This window comes from Excalfactoria chinensis, chromosome 7 (genome assembly GCF_039878825.1).
Source record: "Excalfactoria chinensis isolate bCotChi1 chromosome 7, bCotChi1.hap2, whole genome shotgun sequence".
NCBI lineage: Eukaryota > Metazoa > Chordata > Aves > Galliformes > Phasianidae > Excalfactoria > Excalfactoria chinensis.
In genome coordinates, this window is record NC_092831.1 from 9,218,332 (window position 1) to 9,240,412 (window position 22,081).

Sequence of the window (22,081 nt, forward strand, 5' to 3'; positions counted from 1 at the left end):
CTAAATCTGGATGCCCAACCTTTGTATTTCAACAACTGTGCCAAGACCGTTCTTCTACAGCTGTTGACTGTCTTCTTTTGGAAGGTACAGGGTAGTTGGCCAAGGTGGTTCAACCGGTGCCATCATGCTCATGGGAAGACCTTTACAGACCAGTGCTTTGTTAAACAGATGCATGAACAGAGCTGGAAGCTCCACAGAGGGCACTGTGCAAAGCACTGCCACCACCGGAGATAACAAAACGTAACTGATGCTGCAGAAGCAGAAGACCATGGGGCTGAGAGGTAGAAAGGGAACAGCTGTCAGCAGCAGAGAACGTGATGTTCTTGTTGGGTAATTTAATTTTAGCCAATAAATGTTTGGCTGCATGGAGAGTATTAGTCAGTCTACTTTCCGGCACTGGGATAATCATCTCCCAACCGCTGTGGCCTCAGAGCACTCCTGTCTTCCTAAATTCTTTTTATCAGCCACCTCCTTTCACATATCATTTCTGTAAGCAGGGGTTGGAAATATGAAGATTGCAGCTGAAATTGTACTTAATTGTTGGCTACTGCACCCAACTTTGCTTTTAAGAAAAGATCCCCAATCTGAACTTAACACAGTATCCATAACAACGTCTGGATCAGCTCCTCAAGCTGGCAATTACTGTGGTCCTAATGCAAGAGAATACTGGGAGGCCAAGCTCTACGAAGGCTTCCCTAAGATCTTGATTGAGAAAGAACCTCAGAGTCTGTCTTTTTTTTCCTTCATGCCCCTCTATAATTTGGCACACTGTAACAGCAGCAATGATTTTCACACAGGGTTCTTTTAGTAAAATGACTGGATAGCCTGAAGGCCTCAGGTTCTTTTCTTGTAGACCTTAGCTTCTCTCAGCAATCAATCACAGCTGACAAGTAACCTCTCTCCACATGCTTATGACAAAGAACACACAAATAACTAGATTGGTTCCTTATTTTTAGGCATTTTACAACCACAGAACACATTAGGCCATTTCTGTCCACTGTACTCATAGCGTACAATTACATGGCCACAGCAGGACAAAAGGATGAAGATTCAGCCCATTGGCTAGATGGCACAGTTGGTCTATCCATCCAGAGCTACACAACTGAGTCCGACTCAGTGAGAATGAGACATTTAGCATCCCTTGGTCTCCAAAGGACAGCTCTGTCCCTGCTGTGAAACCAATGGTCTGTTTGGCAGCCTGGTAGAACTGAAGCACGTTTATAGTACATGCATGAACTGGCTCCAGAAGTGACAGGAGCAAGATCTGTATCTTACGGCAATTCTGCACCTAGCAGCAGCCTTTGCAATACATTCTCCACTTTCTCTCAGTGCAAACTGACTTCAGATTTCAGCTTAAAAAATTTAAATAGGTAACAAAGCGTTACCAAATCTTCTTTTTCCTCTTCTTGTACTCCTAAAATAAACCAAATATTTTTGTAATGCAGAAATGCACCGTGGTGCAGTATGCAGTGATTCATCTGTGAGTGTCAGTAACAGAAGCGGTTATACATTCCTTCAGCACGATAAAAAATGTACCACGCAGCATTTATTCTTTTGCAAGACAGGCAAACTTCCTCCCTTTATCAGGTGATGACTCTCGCTTTTACTCACCCCTCTCTCCCCAGTATATTTTTCTACAAATTTCCCGTAGTTGTAATAGTTGAAGGTGGGGTAGCCATCAACTCCCTCCTGCTTGCACAGGTCGTGGTTCTGATCTTTGGCACAGTCCACCGCAGCGTAGGCGATCTGAAATGCAAGAGATCAGCATGAGGCAGCAGAAGACCAAGCAAGACTCCACGGTCAGAATGCTGCAGCAGCTTATACACACTGTTGGAAGAGACTCATGTCTTCTGCCAAGAGCACAGCAGAGGAGTGCTGTCCAGGAGTGCTGTCCATTGAGCAGTGCCAGGAGGGAAGCAGGCTGCTTATGTGCAGCTTGCCTGCCTTCATCTGTTGTTTTGGCTTTTTTTCCATGTCTTCTTTTTTTTTTTGGTCTATCCTTTAAGGCAGGGGCTGTATGTAGGCACAGCCATTAGCAAAATGGGCTTTAATTCCTTCTGAAGCCTCTAGATGCTACTGTCACACAAACAACCGAGCAGGACGCAGCCTGCCTGCTCAGCAGGGAATACAAAGAAGTGCAGCCCCGGAGCGCCAGCTCAGGCTAACTCTAGTTTGGAGCATTTGACATTTGGAACCTGAACCTGTGAAGTACCGAGAATGGGCTGCACTTAACATTTCTGATGTTAAACCAAAACACAGTTCACAGGCTGTAACGCAAAGCAGCAGAGCCCTGTGCTGCCATTTCACGCCGGCTGCACGGTGAGCAGCAGCTCTGGCTCCAAGCACAGGCTGCCTGCCTTCACAACCCCATTACATGCTTTGCTGAAGAGTAAGCAGGTTTAAGCACAAGCTGTGTCAAAAAGCTACAAACTAGAAGAATAATTTTTGTAGTCGTGGGTTATGATGTATCAGGTGCTAATTTCATAGCAGACATCTTCAGATTTCCACTACAGGTGGCTCCTTCAAACATGACCAAATACCTTGCGCTTGCATGACTCTGAGGCTGCTGCTGAACAGGCTTTCCATAATTAAAAGATCACTTAAGTATGCCACAATGCCCTCCAGTCTCATGGTGACACTGTCGGAAGACTCCATCTCATTAACCTAACAGCAATTAAAGAGAATGGAAAAGCCAACTTCGTTAACCTGCTTGCGTTGTTTTAACTTTCAAAGCCTGATGAAACAATGCTCAGTAGGTTCACACTTGGGTCTACTTTCAGATGGAAAACACACATACGGTATGTAATATTCTTACCCTAAATATTTGGTTTGCTTTCCTGTTTGGAACTATTACACAGACAGGGCTCTTAACAACTGTTAGAAATGGGGATGATCACAATTTTTTTTCCCCCTTATGAACAGAAAGACTCCCACTCATACAGAGCCAGTTATATGAAAGGGCAGGAATAATAAGACAGCGAAGAGGTTCATCCAAGTGTTTATGTCTTCTTAACCTTAGCAGTCAGCCAAAACTTAGAGCTCGGTTGGCTACCTCTCTGTACAAGAAAGCTCCCAATGGAGACAAACATTTATGTAATGTCACAATATTAATTTACAAAAAATACTTAAGTCCTGGCTCCCCAGAAGCAGGAAGAACACATAAAACTGCTTTTCTTCCCCCCTTAACTTCTCTGGTACCACATAGGGAGAGATTAGAGTCAGAAAAGGGGAGGGTAAATATGCAGTCATCCAGATCTTAGTAGTCAAACTGAGCCATGGAGCTGTCAGGACTGATGATCCAGCTGTTCTCAGACAAAGCCTTGGAGATTAGGAAAACTAGCTCTTAGTACACTGCCAGGGAGAGAAGCCTTTTATCTGCACCTCCTTGGAATCATCTAGGCTGGCTTTGGCTGGAGCAAAGAACCCCACTTACTTTACAGAAGGCTTTAATGAGAATAGATACCAGCAATGAGAAGGTATGGTAAAAGAATGCAGAGTGCACTAAGCCACTGTTAACCTTGTTCAATACCATTACTTGTTGCCTCTTATCAGATGACTGGAGGGCTGCAATCATATTATCAGAGAAACACAGAACCATTAAGGTTAGAAAAGACCACCCAGCCCAACCCTATCCCATCCCCACTAACATCTGTGCCACATCCACAGCATTCTTGAACACCTCCAGGACGGTGACTCCACCACCTCTCTGGGCAGCCTGTGTCAATGCATCACCAAGGCTGGTCCCTCCAAATCAGGTATTGCGTTTTCCTGTGTTTTCAGGAGGAATTATGAACAGATCAAACTGTGTCTACCAACAGCAACTGCATTAACTGTTTGCATTTACTCCACTCCCTTCCTGAGTTTTGATGGCTAAGAGCCTGAAATACAGCTCTCCTCTACAGCACAAGGTGCTCCACCCGTGTGTTTGTCACGCAGGGAAGTAAGGCACAAAGATCCCAGCCTAAGCATGACTGCAATGGCCATGCTACCCTAACAGCAAGGCCTAACAGCAAGGGCCATGTGCACCTAGAGCACCATTTGGAGAATGTCTGTGGACTGTTGTGCTCTGAAGCACTCCTGACGCAGGCTCCCACATGGCCCCACAGACTCACTGATGCTCTACCAACGTCACTTGGAGCCCAGCTCCTCAGAGCATACATCCAGTTATTTTTGCAGCCAGTGGGAGAAGAGAAATGGTAATTTTCAGAAGTGTAACTCATGCAGACCTGCGCACAATTTCACAGAGAGACATCTAATTCCCAAGACTGCATCCTGGAGCCAGATTTCAAATGCCTGCTGCCAACAGCAGCTGAGTAAGGGTACTTAGGAAAGCTTGAGTGATTACTTTAGAGTGTAAACGTGAAGGCAGCCTAAATATAGAGGCTGCTACCATCTCTGTGCACTCATTACCATAGCACTGCACTCCTAATTGCCTCGCCTGCCTCACAGTGGAAGATCAAATATAGCGCAATGCAACAAGAGAAAAGTAATGCTGGAATCTACCCGTAGCAAACCACAATCCTTGGCTGAGCACCGATTCCACTCTCAATTCCATCAACTCCACACAACTGAACTCCACAACATGCCTGTATTTCAGCAGACAGAACCAATGCCCCTTTGTTTCGTTCTGACAATATTTTTATGGACTGGGAATATTCAGCTCCATTTCTGACAGCAGTTTTCGGCTCACCACCATAGGGAAATGTCACAGCAGCCCACAAGAGAGAGACTTTGCTTGTGTCCTGGCTCAAGCAAGCAGCCACAGATTGCAGGGAGGTGTTGCTCTCATTCTCAGTCTTATCAGAGATCAGCTTTTGTGTCATTAGGAAAAGAAACTGAGTCAGAAGAAACAAGTGCTGAAGAATGTCTACCAACATTTGGTTCTCAGGTGAGAGACTTTTGGGGAGCACTGTTCTCAGAAACAATGCTCCAATTTAACTATGACAAACCAGTCTGCATTTAAGTTCACTGGAAAGCATGGGTTAGCAAAACCCATATGCGATCTTTCTCACCAGGAAGAGCTGGTGTAAGACTCAGGTGTGTCTATATACATTCATTAGGGAAAAAAAAAGGAATGCAGCATAACAGCTTTCAGAAGACAAGATTGATTTTATGGATTTTACAGAGTTTTTGACCGGGGGAGCTAAAATTTAATTTCTTGAGCATTCCTAACTTTCCCATAACTGGAGGGAGAAATTCACTAAAAAAACCATTTTGAAATATATAAACAAGAACATCACTGCTTTATCTGCAGCACGCACAAAACTCCACAGGGTTATGGATTCCCCATAAGCCAAAGCTGCACCGCCTTAAATATTGACAACACATCATGGTACAGAAGTTCTCCCTCCAGAGTCGGTGCTGCTCAGGTTTATCACTATCCTGTTCAGTGACTGTGGTAGGAACAAAACAGTCACGGAATGAGAAGAAAGTCAATCAGAAGACTTCAGTGCCTTGAGGAAATTCCCTACAATATATCTAGTCTTCCTGATGTTATTGGTGGTTCCTCACAACTACTGTGGAGCTTATAACTACTACCAATAATACAAGCTTAGTGTGAACAACAATAGTAATATCAGGTTAGTGTGAATCTCTCCTTTGTTCCGTAGTTGGTAAAGTTTAGTATGATTCTAGCAACACCTGGAAAATACATTTATCTTAAAAGATAAGTTCCATGGCAACGTGATATGGTTTTACCAAACAAGCAGGAAGTGAATTGTAGAGTCACAAGATGAACTCTGCCCTGCATATGAATGTGAGCAATGCACATCCAGCTCTAAAGAGCACTTCAAAAGGGAAATGAGCATGGCACACTGTTCGCATGAAGTGCTCTGATCAGGAGCTGCTGCAAACACTGGAACTTTTCAGTGAGGTGCTTAAGCAGAAGTGGAGTTATGCTGAAAGTGTGACCATTGATCTCCATGTGCCTCAAATGTAACGATCATAGAATCACAGCATCGCCAAGGGATGATGCTGTTCTTGTTGCTTTTCCCCATGCAAGCATAAGAAGGTAGAAGCAGTATTTGCAGCATCGTCTAATCATACATCAGCAGCCACAGTTCCCTTCCAAAAGGATTACGGAAGCAACTTTTTCTTGTAGGGGGATCTTGCAGTTAAGGAACAAAATTACAGCTAGTGGTTCAAACAGATGTGTAGAAAATTGAAAGTGGGATCCCCTGACCTCCCAGTAACTCCCTTCTATTTTTAAACCCCTTTCATGTTAACTGTTTGTCTCCCAGTTGCTATACAATGATACAGTAAAAATGCCTCCCGCAATGGCAGTCTCCCTCCTGCTAAAATATGCACTGCCATACACTGCTTTATTGATTCAAGGAATAAACCTCTGCTGGAGCTAATATTGACTCTTGTTATGAAAATGGAAGTGAATAACTGAATATTGATTTGAGGAAGGAATGATATATGATAAGCTTAAAAAAAATTAAAACAAATCTAAAATTGCAAGATGGAGAAGAATGCTACTAAGCAATGGCTTTAAAGTACAGTCAATTCCATATGACACTTACTTGATTATGAGGAAAAAAAGTCTGTTGTTGCCAAATGTCTTAAAAGCACCTATGAGCAAGACAGATGCACACTCTTCTCTCTGATTACTGCATAGTTTCTATTTATATTACCTGCTCTGGATCCTAACAGTTATGAACTAGCCTGCTAAAGTTTGTTGAGATTCAGCTACTGTCTTCAATGCAAATGGCCTCGTGAATGGATGATTCATTATTAGATGTCCTGATGTACCATAGCAGCATTACCATGGCTGCAATTCATCAGCTGTTCTCAAAGCAGGCCTATTTGCAAAGGAAAGATCCATTAGAAGTCACCAAGATGTACAGTGCTAACATTGCCATCTTTAATGAGCCTAATTAAAAAAGAAATTCAACACATTCTTTTTAAGCAAGGGGAGATCAAATTCTTGGCCAAACTCAAATATTTAACGCATTTGGATAACCCTACACAGTACAGCTGAACAAACTGCTCGGAGAAGCTGTGGGTGCCTCATCCCCAGAGGAGTAAAAGGTTGGGTTGGATGGGATGCTGGGCAGCCTAATCTGGTGGGGGGCAACCAGCCTACAGCAGGGGGTTGGACCTCAATGATCTTCAACCTCCCTTCCAACCCAAGCCGTTCTGTGGTTCTATACTTTGCTTTTGTGGTTATCATCACATTCAAAGCCTAAGAACAGGGCCAAAAAGCCAAAGCACAATACACATGGGGACTTACCAGTCACACTACAACTCACAGCTCCCTGCTTGCACACCGGCTCGGCCCAGGAGCTGCAGTCCTTCAAGTAATCTCTGCTATTGCGGTTTCAATACAAGCCCGTCTGCAGTGTTCTGATCTGGGTCAATGCATTTGAACATGAACTGTCTTCTCTGGAACTGGAGAAGACTGGCCAAACACCAGCCTCTTTGGAGGGTTACAGGGATTTGTTACTGAGAGGGCTTGCAGAGTCAATAGCTTTCCTTCAGCTAATCCAAACTGGAGCATTACAAATCAATTCCTTCAAGCTGAACATTCCAATAAGCCAAAAGGCAGAATGCAGATTTTTAAAGATTTAGCTGGTGCCCTTTCAAGAGTCTCCAGAGCAGTTAGTGCACAACTTCCATCTGTTCTGCAAAGCAACAACCATCACACGTGCATCCTCTGGTTTTGGTCACTGCCAAAACTCCAGCTGCGAAACAGAGGCCAAAGGCTTTCCCCTAGCAGCTGTATGCAAAGGCCAGAGTCCCCCAAGGCAAGAACATTCCACATGGCTTTTTTTCCTCTATGTTTCTTTCTTTTTAAATAACTGAAAGCAACATGCTTGCAGCCTCACTGGACCAGCCTGTCCCACATCTGCTCTTCCTGGCACTGAATGCCTCCAGGCCTACAAAGCCATGCAAGCAGCCTGAGCTCTGTAAGAGCCCTCCCCGGTTACACCCAGGGCTGTGCTCTTAGGCCAGCACCCAGACTCCCTGCTGATTCACCAGCAGTGATGCAGCCACCAAGCTGACACACAGAGCCAATGTTCCAAGCACAGCAACTCTGACTCCAGCAGTGTGGATGATCTAAAAGCACACAGTGCCACATGCATCCCTAGGGGGAATGCTGCACCAAAATCACCCTGTTATTTCCAATCCCAAGAGCCAGAGACAGGTTTTAGCAGCTTCGAGTTCTCTTCATCTTTAAAATTCCTATGTAAAGATGCAAAGTCTCCCAGAGGACACCTGTTAAGATACCATTTGTAACCATTCGCAGCTGGAATGTTTTTCATTTTTCTTTGGCTTCTGCAGAATTAAATGTTTAATTAAAGGACCACCCCTGCTGGAAAGAAGATACGGTTTAAATGCTACTCCTGTAAAGTGAAAAAATCTTCCTCCGGGGAAAAAAGAGAAAAAAAGCCAGAAAAAAGCCAGAACTACAGACTCAAAATGAATACACTTAGTATTCCTTCTGTGTTTCTGAAGGAAAAAGCACTTCTCCTTACTTGAAGCATTATTTTTAGAGAAGTTTCAAACCCCTCAAAAGCACAAATTAGTGAAATGTTCAGGCTCAGCCAGTCTGAAATATGAGGATATGCCCAGCACGGCTTATGGGTACAGCTGGGCAACCTTAAGTTTTAAGTAGAATTGTTTTCTTTCCCACAAGGGCAACTACTGGAAGTGAGAAACCTTGGCAGGTTATGGCTGTACACAATTAAACAGTGCTCCCCATCTAATCAATCCCTGGCACTTTCATAAGTCACCAGAGTGGAACAGCAACATTTTCCCTAACTGCACACCCCTTCCCAAAATTATACCAGTCTTCATATTCCCTACTGGCCCTCCTGTTCCAACTCATTACATTTTATACCTCTCTACTTCAGCCTTACACTGAAATCAAGAGCGGCAAACACCAACTACAGCTCTGCTCTCAGCCCTCTCATAACCTGCGGTCCGAGTCAAAAGCTTCACAAACCTTCATTTACCACCACTATGTCCAATAACATCCAATAAACCATGCTATGATTCACATTGGTTGCTAATACATCCTGGGGCTCTGATAAGCAAGTTTCACATCGTCTGGGATATTTGCTTCATCTCCTCTGGGTGAAATTTTAATGAATTTAGGAAGAAGCAGCTTTATTTAGAACTATGGGAAGGTGGGAAAACAAGGATATGTTCTTAGAGATCTCAGGAATAAACAAGAAACCAAAAGGCACTAATTTACAGCAGTAAGAAGCGAGAGCTGCATGCCTCTCTTCCACAACCTGGGCCTGAGGCTGTAGGCGAGGGATTGCTGATTTGATGCATTCAGTTATAGAGGAATGATTTCTTTCTTGACAATCTTTAGCTTCTGCGAGCAACGGAAAAAAAACAAAACATGGGGAAGAGCAAAAAAGCACCATAAATTCATCCCTTGTGGCAGCAGGCAGACTCACAGGGGTGTAACTGTTTCAAAATTACCTCTTCATTTCCCTACTGAATTGAATCTTTTCCCTGCCACAGCTAAAGGCAGAGCCACCGTGGCATTAGAACAAACACAGAGATCAGAATGAAATACAGTTCAGACAGAGATAATAAGCATGTTTCTAAGCAGTTATCTGCTTAAGCCAGTGGCTCAGGTTGTTTTTTTCCTGTAATCCCAGACATGCACGGCCTCAGTTAAAATGGCTCAGCTAATGCAGGGAAACGAAATGGTGAGCTCTGGCCATCAGATGAACCTTCAAGGCAGAAGTATGAAGGCCTTTAAGAAGGGCACAACATCCCTGACTCAAGCCAGCCAACCAACAGGAATGTAATATATTTATGTGAGCAAGGGTTAGTTATACAGGTAAAGTTCTCATGTCTGTCACAAAACTTGTGGTTTATGCCTGACAAAAGCTGAAGGGGAATGGAGAAGGTGTGAATTATCTTTTATTAATCTTCCACTGAGAAACAACGTGCCTCACTTCATAGGAAAGAACTCTTGCACAAAGTACTGAACAGAAAATAACACAAATAAAAGAAAGCAAAGAAGCTGTTCAAAGCATAACTCAGTTTGACCCAAAAGATAAAGCCCTTCAGATGCACGTACACATCCATTAGTTCAACAGCAATTTTACCTGCAAACCTACCACCTCATGGGTAAGCAAGCCATGCAAAGTGCAGATGGAAAGTTCTTAAATGTCTCCAAAAAGATCAACAGCAAATTAGTTACCTTTCGATCTTCTTTAAAGACTTCGGCAGCAGTTGTAAAATGTGGAATGGCATTTTTACAGTGAGGGCACCCTGTCGGACATAAGAAGAAAAGAACAACGCAAACATTAGTTGTAAATAAGATACTACGACAAACTCAAGACACGTAGGTGAATTAGGGGCATAGTGGTATTAAAAATAATTCTAGATGAGAGCTCTCCAGCTGTGGGAGGAATAGAGCAGGACCAGGCATCTGCACACCATGTGTCCCAGCCACATGAACTCAAGCACGTGTTTAAAATCCTGCAAGCAGTATAAGCATGTACTTACATTTAAGTCCTCATTTAGGGACTGGGGGCCAGTCCCCAGAGCCAGTCACTTAAGAGCACTGAACGATCACTACCCACAAACAGACAACCCATTTCTGTGCTCTGTACTTCCTCGTGGGTATTACCACATAGGCTATAACTGCTGTTGCCACAGATACAACTGCATTTGGAGACAGGAATAAAGATAGTTGTGTGGTGAACAGGAGGAGGCCGGAATTTAGAAAGGAAGTTGCTGGAACAAAAACTGTCTTAAAAACCATGAGGAGAATTCGGATGTGTTTGGGAGTTGCCTGTGCCAAAGCCAAGGCACTGCGACCACAAGGGAGAGGAAGAGCAAGTCCAGCAGGCAACAAATCCTCATGTACAGGGAGGAGTTGAGCCCTGGGTTAGCATGACTGCTGCTGACCTTCCTGACCCTCCTCCCGCTTATCACAAAATGGGCAACCCCAGAAAGGTTTTACAGGTAGCAAGCAAGAACTCCGAAGTTTGTGGGAGAGCCTGTTTGACATCTGCAGGTACCACAGAGTGCTGAACAAAGGGCCACTTTGTCCCTTCCTGTACAGTAAATACACAGTAAATGTACTCAAACATTTCAAAAGAAAACACACACATGAAACAGGAACAGCTCTCTTGTTTCAGCATTTAGATTTGAGTGCTCTTACCTCAAATGTGAGGCTTACTGTCTGATTAATCTAGGCTGCTTTCAAAGTATCAATAGACAGGAAAACTATGAAAAACAAAGTGCCCACATCTCTGAAACCTCCCTCCCAAGCAGATCCCAAGCAAACTCTCAGGACACTTTTTCTGCTCAGATGCAGGAAAAAGAAAAAGGAATGGATGCACTTCCATCAAGCCCACATAACTCTATGAAGGTACAAGAGAGTTCATCCTGGTATTATTTTTGGGTAAGAACAGATGAGTTGCTCACAAGCTCCAATTATAGCTTATGCTACTGCTGTTCATCTTTGTAAAACACTGGTAAAGAAGTGGGTACGCTAATTTTAATTCAGAACTGAATAAATGCCCCCTCAGGCTCAAAGCCACTGCCTCAAACTGCACTTGCTCTTTGGGGTGAGAAGAAACAGTAACTGTGTGTGAACTCTTTTCACAAAGGAACAGGCGCATACCCCTTTGACATCGACCAAAATACAATTGCATTACTTACACACACTGCTTTGAATTTGGTTTTTTCTTCAGAATGCGATTTCAAAAGCACTGCAATGACACACACGTATAAATGCCACTGAGGGTCTGTGCAGTACCTAATAGCAGCAAGAAGTCAAAGGGACATTTCCTGGGAAACTGAGCTGCTTCTCCAAATCCACCTTACTAGCCTCAAACTCTATGCAGTATAATGGCAGCCTACCCTGACGGCAAATATACTTCAGCTGGAGCCTGCATGTCCTCCACAGCCTGCAAAATATAAACTTTGTTGAGCAGTTCAGCATCTGTCAGGGAGAAACTGGTCAAGAAAGAAAAGGAGGAGGAGGAGGCTACTGCTCCAGGCTGCCAGCACTGCTCCCATCCCAACAGTCCACATCAGCAACCCATCTTCTCTCTCACCATTTGCCTGTTCTGTCTGCCTGACACTGAAAAGCCTGAGTCAAGCCTGTCTCCTGACACATCTTTGCTTATGTCCTGTACTGTGAGGTGAATGCCACTGTTAGCCTGTTAACACGGCTCTACAGAAATAACTCAGAAGTGGCAACAACATCTAAAAGCAATTTCAGAGAGGAAAGAAAAGAAAAACAAGAAAAATCAGATGGCTCTAAAACTGGAATTCTTGCTCTAGCCTACACGTTCATACACTGCAGTTTATTGGAAAGCATGGTGCCCACTTGCTGGACTTGGAAGGACGGGGCATTTGGTAAGGATTTGCTATAAGCTCCTTCTCAAGTTGCAGCAGGTCAGAGCTCTCCATGAGCCACACTCTCCAACAAATACAGAACAACCTCAGTAGGAGATCATGTGCTGATGGTTCAGAGAAGCATCAGCCGGTGCATGTTTGTAAGGCCAAAAGGGAGCATCCAATTATCCACACTGTTACAGTATTTTGGAAAAAGTAGGCAAGAGTAAACATGCTACAAGGTTATGGTCAACAGCAGCACACAAAGAAGATCACAGAATCATGAATGCTGGAAAAGATCCTTAAGATCACCTAGCTCAACCACTGACCCATTCCTGCTATGCCTTCACAGCCCTCAGTGCCACATCTCCACAGTTCCTGAATGCTTCCAGGACAGTGACCCCAATACTTCCCCCAAAAGTCTGCTGGGTAAATGACTGTCATGCAACTCACAACACCTGGAAAAGTAATCCGTGCTCACAACATTCACATTCTATTTTTCTGTGACCTACTCATCTTCCTGTTCTAATACCAACTGAGAAGCTTACCTTCCAGATCCATGCTTCCCCTCCTTCTCTCTTGGCCCAGCATCCTTTCTTTACTGCACTGTGCTTACAAAACTAAAACACAACCATATGGCTTTTGGCGGAGATAACTCTGAGTCCAGTAGGCATTTTGTTAGCCTTGGACATCCATCCACGGAACAGATGTGAACACTGTGCTGAATTCCCAAGGAGCTTCACAGAGTCACCGAAAAAAGGGGGAAGGAGCGTATCATATGGAATAGCAGAACTTCATCTGTTACAATTTAGAAGGATTGCCAAATGCAGCAAACACTTGGAAGTCACCCAACCCAGTCATTCTATTTAAGGCACACATGCCAAAAAAATAAAAGCAGAGGTTGATGTCTTCATTTTGACAGACAGAAAACTTGTTCTCCCCATTCCCTCTTCACACCCACTATCACACATTTATTTTTAAGTATGAACACTACCATCCAGATTTGAAAGTGAAAAGAAAGGAAATGTACCGAGCGCTGTACACGGGGGACAGGAAAGCATGTGGACTTATAGGAAAGGATTTTCCAGATAGGCTGCCACTAAAGGAAAATAAACTGGTGACATCTGAAGATATGAGTAAGGTGTCAAGAATCAAAATGTCCTACATCCTTCTCAGCCGTATTTATAGGGCGTTAAGTTGCCATGGACTGAAGGTAGGAAGATTAATTTCATTTCAGTTGATCAATCTAGGGCCTACTGTAGAAGCACATGCTTCCTACAAGGCCAGGGGGTGGACTTTCAATTGAGCGTCATTGGAAGCAGCACATCTAGGGCAGAGACCTCTCACACACATGTAGGTCTTTGCTTTGCCCATTTTCTGTCTTTGTTCTTATGTTATTAATAAGTTTGATCTTAGCAGGATTAACAGCAAACATCAGCTGAGCAGTAATTTCCTGTGTGATTGGATGAATCTGTAAGAAACCTGCTCCATGAAAGTCCATGCTTTCCCCAGGATCCCAGCATTGGCACTCAAAACCTCTATAACCACTTCCGAAAATGGTGACCTAACTTCATTTCCTAATGCAGACACACTTGCATCACTTGGCAGAAGAACAAGAAACCTCAAAATCCAATGCACATGCAGTAACGTGTTAGGGCTGCTCTGTGTTCCTGGCCTGCGAATGATGCAACCTTGATACAGCTCTGGTCAAATTTTCTCACATCTCCATGCTCAAAATCTTGCACTCTAGAGGTTTTTCCACACAGCACAGAGGTACCTGTTGTGCCTAACCACTGCAGCCTGCCAGGACACCAAGACTGCTTGCATACGCATTAGGCCCGTGGATTCACACGAGGACACCTGCAAAAGAGAGGCCCTAAGATCGCCTTGTCTTTGCATTAAAACATTAGAAGTCTTATGTGAACTCACACCAGGCTTTACTTTATTATTCATGCTGGTTTGGGCTGGGAAGGTGGGGCACAGGTACATAGCTGACCTTGAAAACCAGGCTCTCAACAGATCCAATACACAGAAAACACAGTTTCAGTGGGTAAAAATTCAAGAGGAATGGCTGATGAGCAGAAGAGGGAAAGCAAGGAGGCAAACACGTTTTATGCAGACCCATGGCAACTGAGGGGATGGAGAAATCGTCAGATTAAATCTTCTCTAATTAGCGCAAGGCATTTAAAGGAAAGCTGGTGCTTTCTTGGGGGGAGAAGGGAGAGATGAGGTGACTGAAAATACATGACCCAGCTTATTTTGTGTGGATTGAGTTTACCGACAGCAGGAACTGCTGCGTGGTACAGCATGGCTGGGGCGTCTCTGAGGAACAAATGAATGATCTGGGTTTGGTCTGAGGCCACAAAGGTGCTGAAGAGGCCAACAGATGCAAGATTCATCCTCACAGAAACACAGGTTTGAGGACTCTGAAGAAATAAAGAACAGGTTTGAGCTGGATGCAGTTTCCAACACAACGCCACAAAAAAATTTGTATATGTGATGTAAAACTAAAATACTGCATGGGAAATAGCAGAATTTACTAAGTGCTCGTGATACATTGCCAACTACTTTTTTTTTTTTTTTTAAATAGAAAGCAGACTGGGGAAAACCAATATAAAGTAATTTGTCAGCTAAGGTAAGAAAGAAGTGAAACTGATATTTTAAGAAAAAGTGTGCACGCTGGCCCAGAAATACGAGTAATCAAGCATACGTTGTGGTGGTAAAATCAATAAACGCATAGAAATAATATCCTGTATGCACAACTGCAGCATTCCCCATAATTGCATGGTCCTAAGGGACGTAGATGGGATGTAAAGTTTAAAAGCAATCAAGTGAATAACCCACATATTATTATTAGATTCAACCAGAATTTTTTGTCAGGAAGGGTTTCTCTTTTTCTCCAAGTGAGCTGCTTAATGATGACAAAGTCAAAAGAAAAAACTGAGAGATTCTTAAAGCTCCAACATACAAAGGTATTAGGACCACATAACAATTATAACGATGCCTCCTGAGTGGTGTGTGACTATAAATGCGCCTTGTTGGACAACAGTCACCTTATTAAATTTAAAATGAAGTTGTGTGAAATGTTCAGAATTGCCTAAAGGAATCAAGTTCTGTTTGCATAAGACGCAGGTTCCTACTTGCTTAAATATAAAATAGCCCTTTAAGTTACTGCATGCTTTGTTTAATTTGAAACTACAAAGCCCAGTGATATAACATAACCTCTCTACAGCTGAACAGTACAAGGTTAATTCAGTTCCCTTAGAAGAGTAGAAGCTGTATTAGCACAGCACGTAGAAGAAAGGTGAAGCTGTTTTTAATGAATATAAATCAAAAGCTAACAATTTGTACAAAATAGATAAAGGAAGCAAATGGACATCAAAGCGGTATCTACAGTCAGCAGAGGTAATAATGATTTTTTAAGGATATAAGGGGCTTTAAATGTATTAGAAGCAGAAGAAATCCAAATAATACCAGCAATAGCTTTGAAAGAAAATGATGGAGTTGTCAGAAGCAACTTCACTGAATGTATAAATGAAACTATTAAGTAGGTGTGGAGAGGGCCTCCATGATGGCACCCCCAAAGCGCTGCTTGCAGTTCTGGGTCCACAACTTGAGAACATGTTCTAACTGGAGGGGGTTCAGAAGACCCACAGGAAAACCAACAGGGCGGGGAGGTACTTTTCATGGTAAACAGAGTCAGTAAGCTCGAGTCTGTCAGTAGCTGCAGTCCAGAGACAAAGAAATGACAGGAATCAGGAAGCCAGTCTAGTTTTCACTTTCACAAGCAAGTCAAGCTTGGTGGCAGAGGTTCAGTACCTTCCACAGTTCACTGGGAGCTGAAGCTGGTCAAATCTGAACAAGAAACAATTTGTGTTCCTCATCGCTAGTGATCCTGAATTTGAAAGGGAATGCTTTTCTTTTTTTCACTGTGACTCAGCAAGAACACATCAGGCACCCTGATGTCAGACAACATAACCCTACACTTTTCACCCCCTCTTATTATATTATAAGTAACCCCACCAATGCTGTGCACGTGCTTTCAATATCCCATACATGATAAAATGTGATAAATCATAAAGCTGGGTGGATACATTTTACATGAGATTTTTCAAAGACAGTTTCAACACACATGCATTTTCATGTTGCAGACTGTCTCATCCTCAAATTTAAGGACTTTCAACCATCAGCATTTCCAAAGCAAAGCACTGACCACCTCCTAGCAAGATGTCTCCAGCCCCAGTGGTGTGAGACCATACCACATGTACTGCCTGTGCTCAGCTCTTTGCAGGAAGGGCTCAGCTCCCTCACTGGCCCTCTGCTTCCTTTAATACTTCTCAGTGGGTGATCTCAAATGTGTTAACCCATTAACCAGGACCAATTAATTATGCATCCAATTGCCCTAGGAGAGACAGATGCAATTATCACCCTCTGTCATTACACCCAAGGTTAAATGGAGTCAGGAAGAGGTTAAGTGACTCTCTGGATCCCCAGCCCTGTGTGACAGAGCCCGGCTGTGAGGGGCTGACTCCATTCACGCTGCTGCAAAAGCATCAGGGCCTCAGAGGGCTCAGCAAGTGAAGTGCAGAGCAGGGAATGGCTTTCAGATTCCTCCATGCTGCTCAAAATAATCACTGACTAAATGACAGGGGTAGATGATGCCCTCTGCTATTGCTGTTCAAATGACTGCAATCCTAAGCGAGAGAAAGCAGAACAGTGCACAGCTATCAAAGCAAAGCCGGGAGCTTGTAGATTGCAGAGCAAAGCAAAGTCTGTTTCCACTTCAAGAGTTCCAGGTGATTAACCAGAATTAAGACTTGGTTAATCAAGGAAAGGCAGGCCACGGGCAGTAACTGCATAGATAAGAGCAAAAAACGGATAAACTGCTTAAATCAACATAGTTTGTGCAGCTACACAAGTCATTGAAACCACAGGCAGATCTGAGAAAGGTGTCTGGAGATGTTACTGAAAGGTTAATTTGCTTTTGTTCTACCAATAGAGAACTGGAGGCTGTTCTAATTGAAATATCTGGAATCAAAGCTCATTTTATGACATGTCCTGACACACAGCATAATCGTATTTCCAAGACACAAGGTATTAATAATTGAGAGGGATTTGTCCTTTGATTCAGTAAAGGTCATGAAATTTTCATTTAAGCACCAGGTCAACCAGAGCTTGCCTCACTCCTAACAATAACAGGCAGCTTGATACCAATTTCTCAACATATTAGTGTCTTCTTCTTGTTCTTGTCCCATTCTCCCAACGTATCTAAACTCTTATTTTGCCAGCTTTAAAAAGACTTTCTATTCTGCACTAAGCTTTGAGGGAAAGTTTCACAGGACTCAAAAATAGGTGACTCCCCTTTAGGGCTCCAGATTCATCAGATCTCTTAAAAGGTTATTTTCAAATCAATTTCCTATGATTTTCTGAGACAAAAAGGGTTTTATGAGAAAGGAGAAAAGCACATAAAGGAGAGAGCTGGGAATTCCTGATCTGTAATCCTGGCTCCGTTGTTAATGCTCACCATGACATTCTCAGACTGAATAAGTGCTCAGCTTTATCAAGGCGCTTTCTCGCTGCAAACTGTGTTACCTTTAGTTCTGTAGCACTTTCAGGTATGCAGAGGAGAACAGGGATACATAAACTAAATCTCTGGAAACCCACAGCACTAGAAATGAACAGCTAGAGTCACCCTGCTAAAGCTGAGTTTAAATGCTCCAGCTCCAGGCCAGCTTACTGTAAGCACTCATCACAGCTATGTGCAGCCAAGGAAATGCATTCTGAACTTGTGAGTTCAGAGCAATTAAAAACATTCTGTGCTAATTAATCTCCTTGGCAGAGACAGTGGGGCTAGGAGCAGCTCTGAGAGCCTGACTGCAGGCACCACTCTACATCCTCACCCTTCACCAAAACCAGCTTGCTAATGGGCTCTGTGGCATCAGCACAAATGCACCTCACTGACACAGGCCTGCAGCAGGAACACTGCTAATGCAAGAGAAGAGTGCTACTGGTGGAACCAACACCGCAGTTCTGCAGTGAGCACACAGGATCTGCAGCCTCATCATCAGAGGGCCCAGATCTGGCTGCTGCCTCAGCCAACATTCAGAAACTCCTTCCTGCATGGGTTTTTGCCTTGAAACAGATTTTTTTTTTTTTTCTGTTCAGCATATTTTTAGTCATTTTTGATAGCTTAAACTTCATTTACAATCATGCACATTTTGTTCAGACTCCTTGACACGGCCTCCTAATGAGAACCTAACAAGTTGTGCTTGACAATGATGGGAAAGCACTTGGTGAGAGCCATGCGGAGGATGACTCAGGGCACTGAACTCATCTGTGCTGCTCTGCTCAGTGCATTTGGACTTTGTTAACTCAGACACTGTTTCAGCTCCCTGTGCCTCCTTCACGCAGAATCATTCGGCCAGCTCTGCCCTAAGCTTCCTGCACAGAAACACAGAGCAGCCAGCTTTGTCCAGCTTCCTTCAGTGAAGAAAGCAAGAGAATCCAGCACTGATTTCTTAAGAGCAGCTTTCCAAAAGCAGCTCGGGCCGCAGCAGCGTGCTGGCAGGGCTGGGGAGCACACAGGAGCTGACTGTTAGCACAAATAGCAAAAATCCATTGACACCTGCTCTGTACTCAGGGCAACCCACTGGAGCATGGACTCCAGCTCAGTGCTTTCTGCCATCCATATTCCTCAACACAAAACCTGGATGGAAGAAACTGGGAAATCTTCCTTTGTGGAAAGACTGAGGAGCACACTGGGACACAAAACCAGAACAGCAGGGTTACCTGTATTTTGAACTGTGAGTAAAATTTATGCAAGTTAGCTGCAGCCCTCAGCCTTTTATGTGCTGCTGATGAGATGCACAGGGTAGCAGTGCTGATTTATAGTCAGAACCAAAAACCTCACTCTGATTCACTGGCTACTCGGTAGCCAGGGGACAACCCATCAGACAGTGATGATGTGTCACTGTCAGATTCCTGTTTGACTGGGAAGCCAAAGAACATTTCTGCTGTATACCAGAACAATACCCAGGTGCCATCCCCCAGTAACAACTTAGAACAAGGCCATCCCAAGCTCTTCCATGATCCCACCAAAATGAAGTACCCTTTTCACTGTTTTAAGTCATAAAGGAAAAAGGTTAGGGGAAAAAAAAGAAGTGAGGGAAGAGGCAAGGAGGCTGATGTGTCTTAATTGCATATCCATTCGTCACCGCACAGCCACTAACTCAATACAAAGATACCTCATTAAAATCACCCTCAGTAAGGTTTATTTCTGGGTGTTCTCTGTGTAACCCCTGTGGGTCAGGCTTCACCGGAGAGTAACCTTTTCCAGCTGACAAAAATAATCTCCAGCAAAGGGAAAGTTTCACCACTGAACAGAGAATCAAACCGGAAATCAGCTCCCAGCAAAGTATTTATGAAAAAAATTCACTTGGTGAACCCTGTTGAGTCCCACAAATTGAGGCCATTTGCCAAGTTAATAGCGCTGGCAACTGCTGCCCTTGCAAACCATAAAAAGAAAGCATTTCACTCCTATTTCTCACTGCTGCCAGCATTTTGTTGTTGTCTAAAACACTTAACCTCGTGTTTTTAAAAAATCTGGAATAAAATGAAATTGCTCAGCATCAAGTCCTGCCCCTTAAGAGTGACTGATCTAAGAAAAACAAGCAACTCCTCCTCGTCAAAGTCTCTTAACGATGCTTTATTATATACAACTCCAGATTCTGACAGTTAATTCATTTGTAGTCTCTGTGGAAGCAATAATCTCAGCCACAAAACAACATGAATATGTGTTCATAAGTTGGCCTCTAATTTGTAAAGCCACCAGTGGATACCTACTGTTTGTGTGCGAGAACTAAGGTGAGAGGTGTTTGCCTTTCCTATTTACAGAAAATCAGACCATGCAGAAAGACAAAAATAAAGCAAAAAAATAAAACCAACAGATCTGCTTCTCCAAAAAGCTCCAAACCAGCCACCAAACTACCCCTCTGTTGCATTCACTACAGCTTGTCCATGTCCTTTTCATACTAAGGAGTCCAGACCTGGACACAATGCTTCAGTACTGCCTCATTAGTGCTGACCAGAGGGAATGAATCAGCTGCTGTGACCTTGTGGTAAAGCTCTGCCTAAGGCATTCTGGATTGCTTATCTATGGGTTCCGAGTCCCCAGCTCTGAACTGTTCCTGCAAGTGTAGAAAAGACCTAACCTAAGCTTGGGGGGTCCTGTGTGGAGCCATGAATTGGATGCAGCAATCAACATGCATCCCTTCCAACTCCAGAGATTCTAGGATTCTCGAAGGGGCATCACCCAAGAAAAGCTAAAAACTTGATGGTCACATCATCAAACTACAACATCAAAAAGGCACATTAAATCACAGGGATGGGCAAGGAGCAAGAAAAAACCATGTGAAGTTGGCCATCAATTTGGTATGGGGCTTTGCATCTGCTTGAAAAGAAATTCCATGTAGGACTGCATAGGATTTTCCAGACAGAAGTCTGGGTCAGATTCAAAGTACCTTCCTGAAGAAAATCCGGATGTTCCTATTTCATTGAAAAACGCACACATAGCTTCACTCAGCCTTCAAGCTTCAATCACTTTTTTTCCCCCCCCCCCACTTAATTCAGCTTGAGTCATGCAGCAAAACCATCTCCAACTGAGAAGACACTTTATTTACTGGAGCTTCATTGTCCTTTGTGATTCTGACAACTAATCAACAACCAACTGGTTCTGTTTTGCACAGTTTCTAGTGCTATAGTAGGAGGACGTTAAAATTTAATGCATTGGCAAAGTCAAATCTCAATTATCCGGGGTAACGGAGTGGAGAAAGCTCACAAAGTAAGAAATGTAGATAAAACACATTCAGATAAGCTGTATGAACAAAAAGTGAGGTTAAAAGAAAAAAGTCATCCTAGAAGAAAAGCGATCCCAAACACTCCTCTCCCAATTTCTGGATTATATCAACCAGATATAAAAGGAAACCTGGTGGGGTAGCCAATGGTATTCCGTACTCTAAGGGCTGGCCTATAGAAACAGCACAAAGACAGATCCCACAAGTCCTCTCCAAACACCTCCTGAATGCTTGTGCAACGGTACTACTGCTTATGAATGCTCCTTAAACCCCTCACGCTAGTCCCCAGGACACAGTACACACCTGTGGCACCATCTTTCACTTCAGTGCATTGTAACATTGCCTTCCTTTTACTTTAGGGATTTTAAACCTGGCAAGGGGAGATGTAGTGACAGTTAAACCTTAGGCCCATGGGAGTCCACTGTAGGGCTGGGCCAGGCACTACGCAGCACTGCCAGCAGCCTGCCCCAGGTGCTGGCCCCTAGCAGCACGGACAAGCATCAGACCTCAAGTACAGTGTACCCAGGGGACACAAGGACAAAAATGAAGTCCAAGGCACTAAGTGGGACAAGCAGCAATAGTTTTCTGCGACTGACACTTCTGTCCCCAGTCAGCGACGAGGAGCGGCCCTTACTGCTGCTTCCTGCCCCTAATGAGTTATTACAGTGCACTGAAATGCCACTAGAGAGCAATAGGAATGTGAAATCACGGACATCATTCTCTGTGAGTGTCAAGTCCACAAAAGCACTATTTTTTTTTCTGGCACTTTCAAGAGTTTTGATTCACATTCTCAGTCCTTAAAATATTCCACAGGCACCAGGGATAACCTTTATGCTTTACTCCATCACCCTGAAAATAGGTGATGAGTTCCCCATCTTTTCCATGAGGATGCAGTACTGCTCTCT

The 22,081-nt window shown here is 43.6% G+C and overlaps 1 protein-coding gene across 1 annotated transcript in view; it reads right to left on the bottom strand.

The window, feature by feature from the left end:
• Positions 1–22,081, bottom strand: part of PDIA5 (protein disulfide isomerase family A member 5) — a 90,653-nt gene that overhangs the window by 792 nt on the left and 67,780 nt on the right. Inside the window, exons 15-16 of the mRNA XM_072341820.1 lie at positions 10,172–10,242; positions 1,612–1,746 (exon numbers count right to left, since the gene is read on the bottom strand). Coding sequence (XP_072197921.1) covers positions 1,612–1,746; positions 10,172–10,242 — 206 coding nt within the window. The remainder of the gene's footprint in view (positions 1–1,611; positions 1,747–10,171; positions 10,243–22,081) is intronic.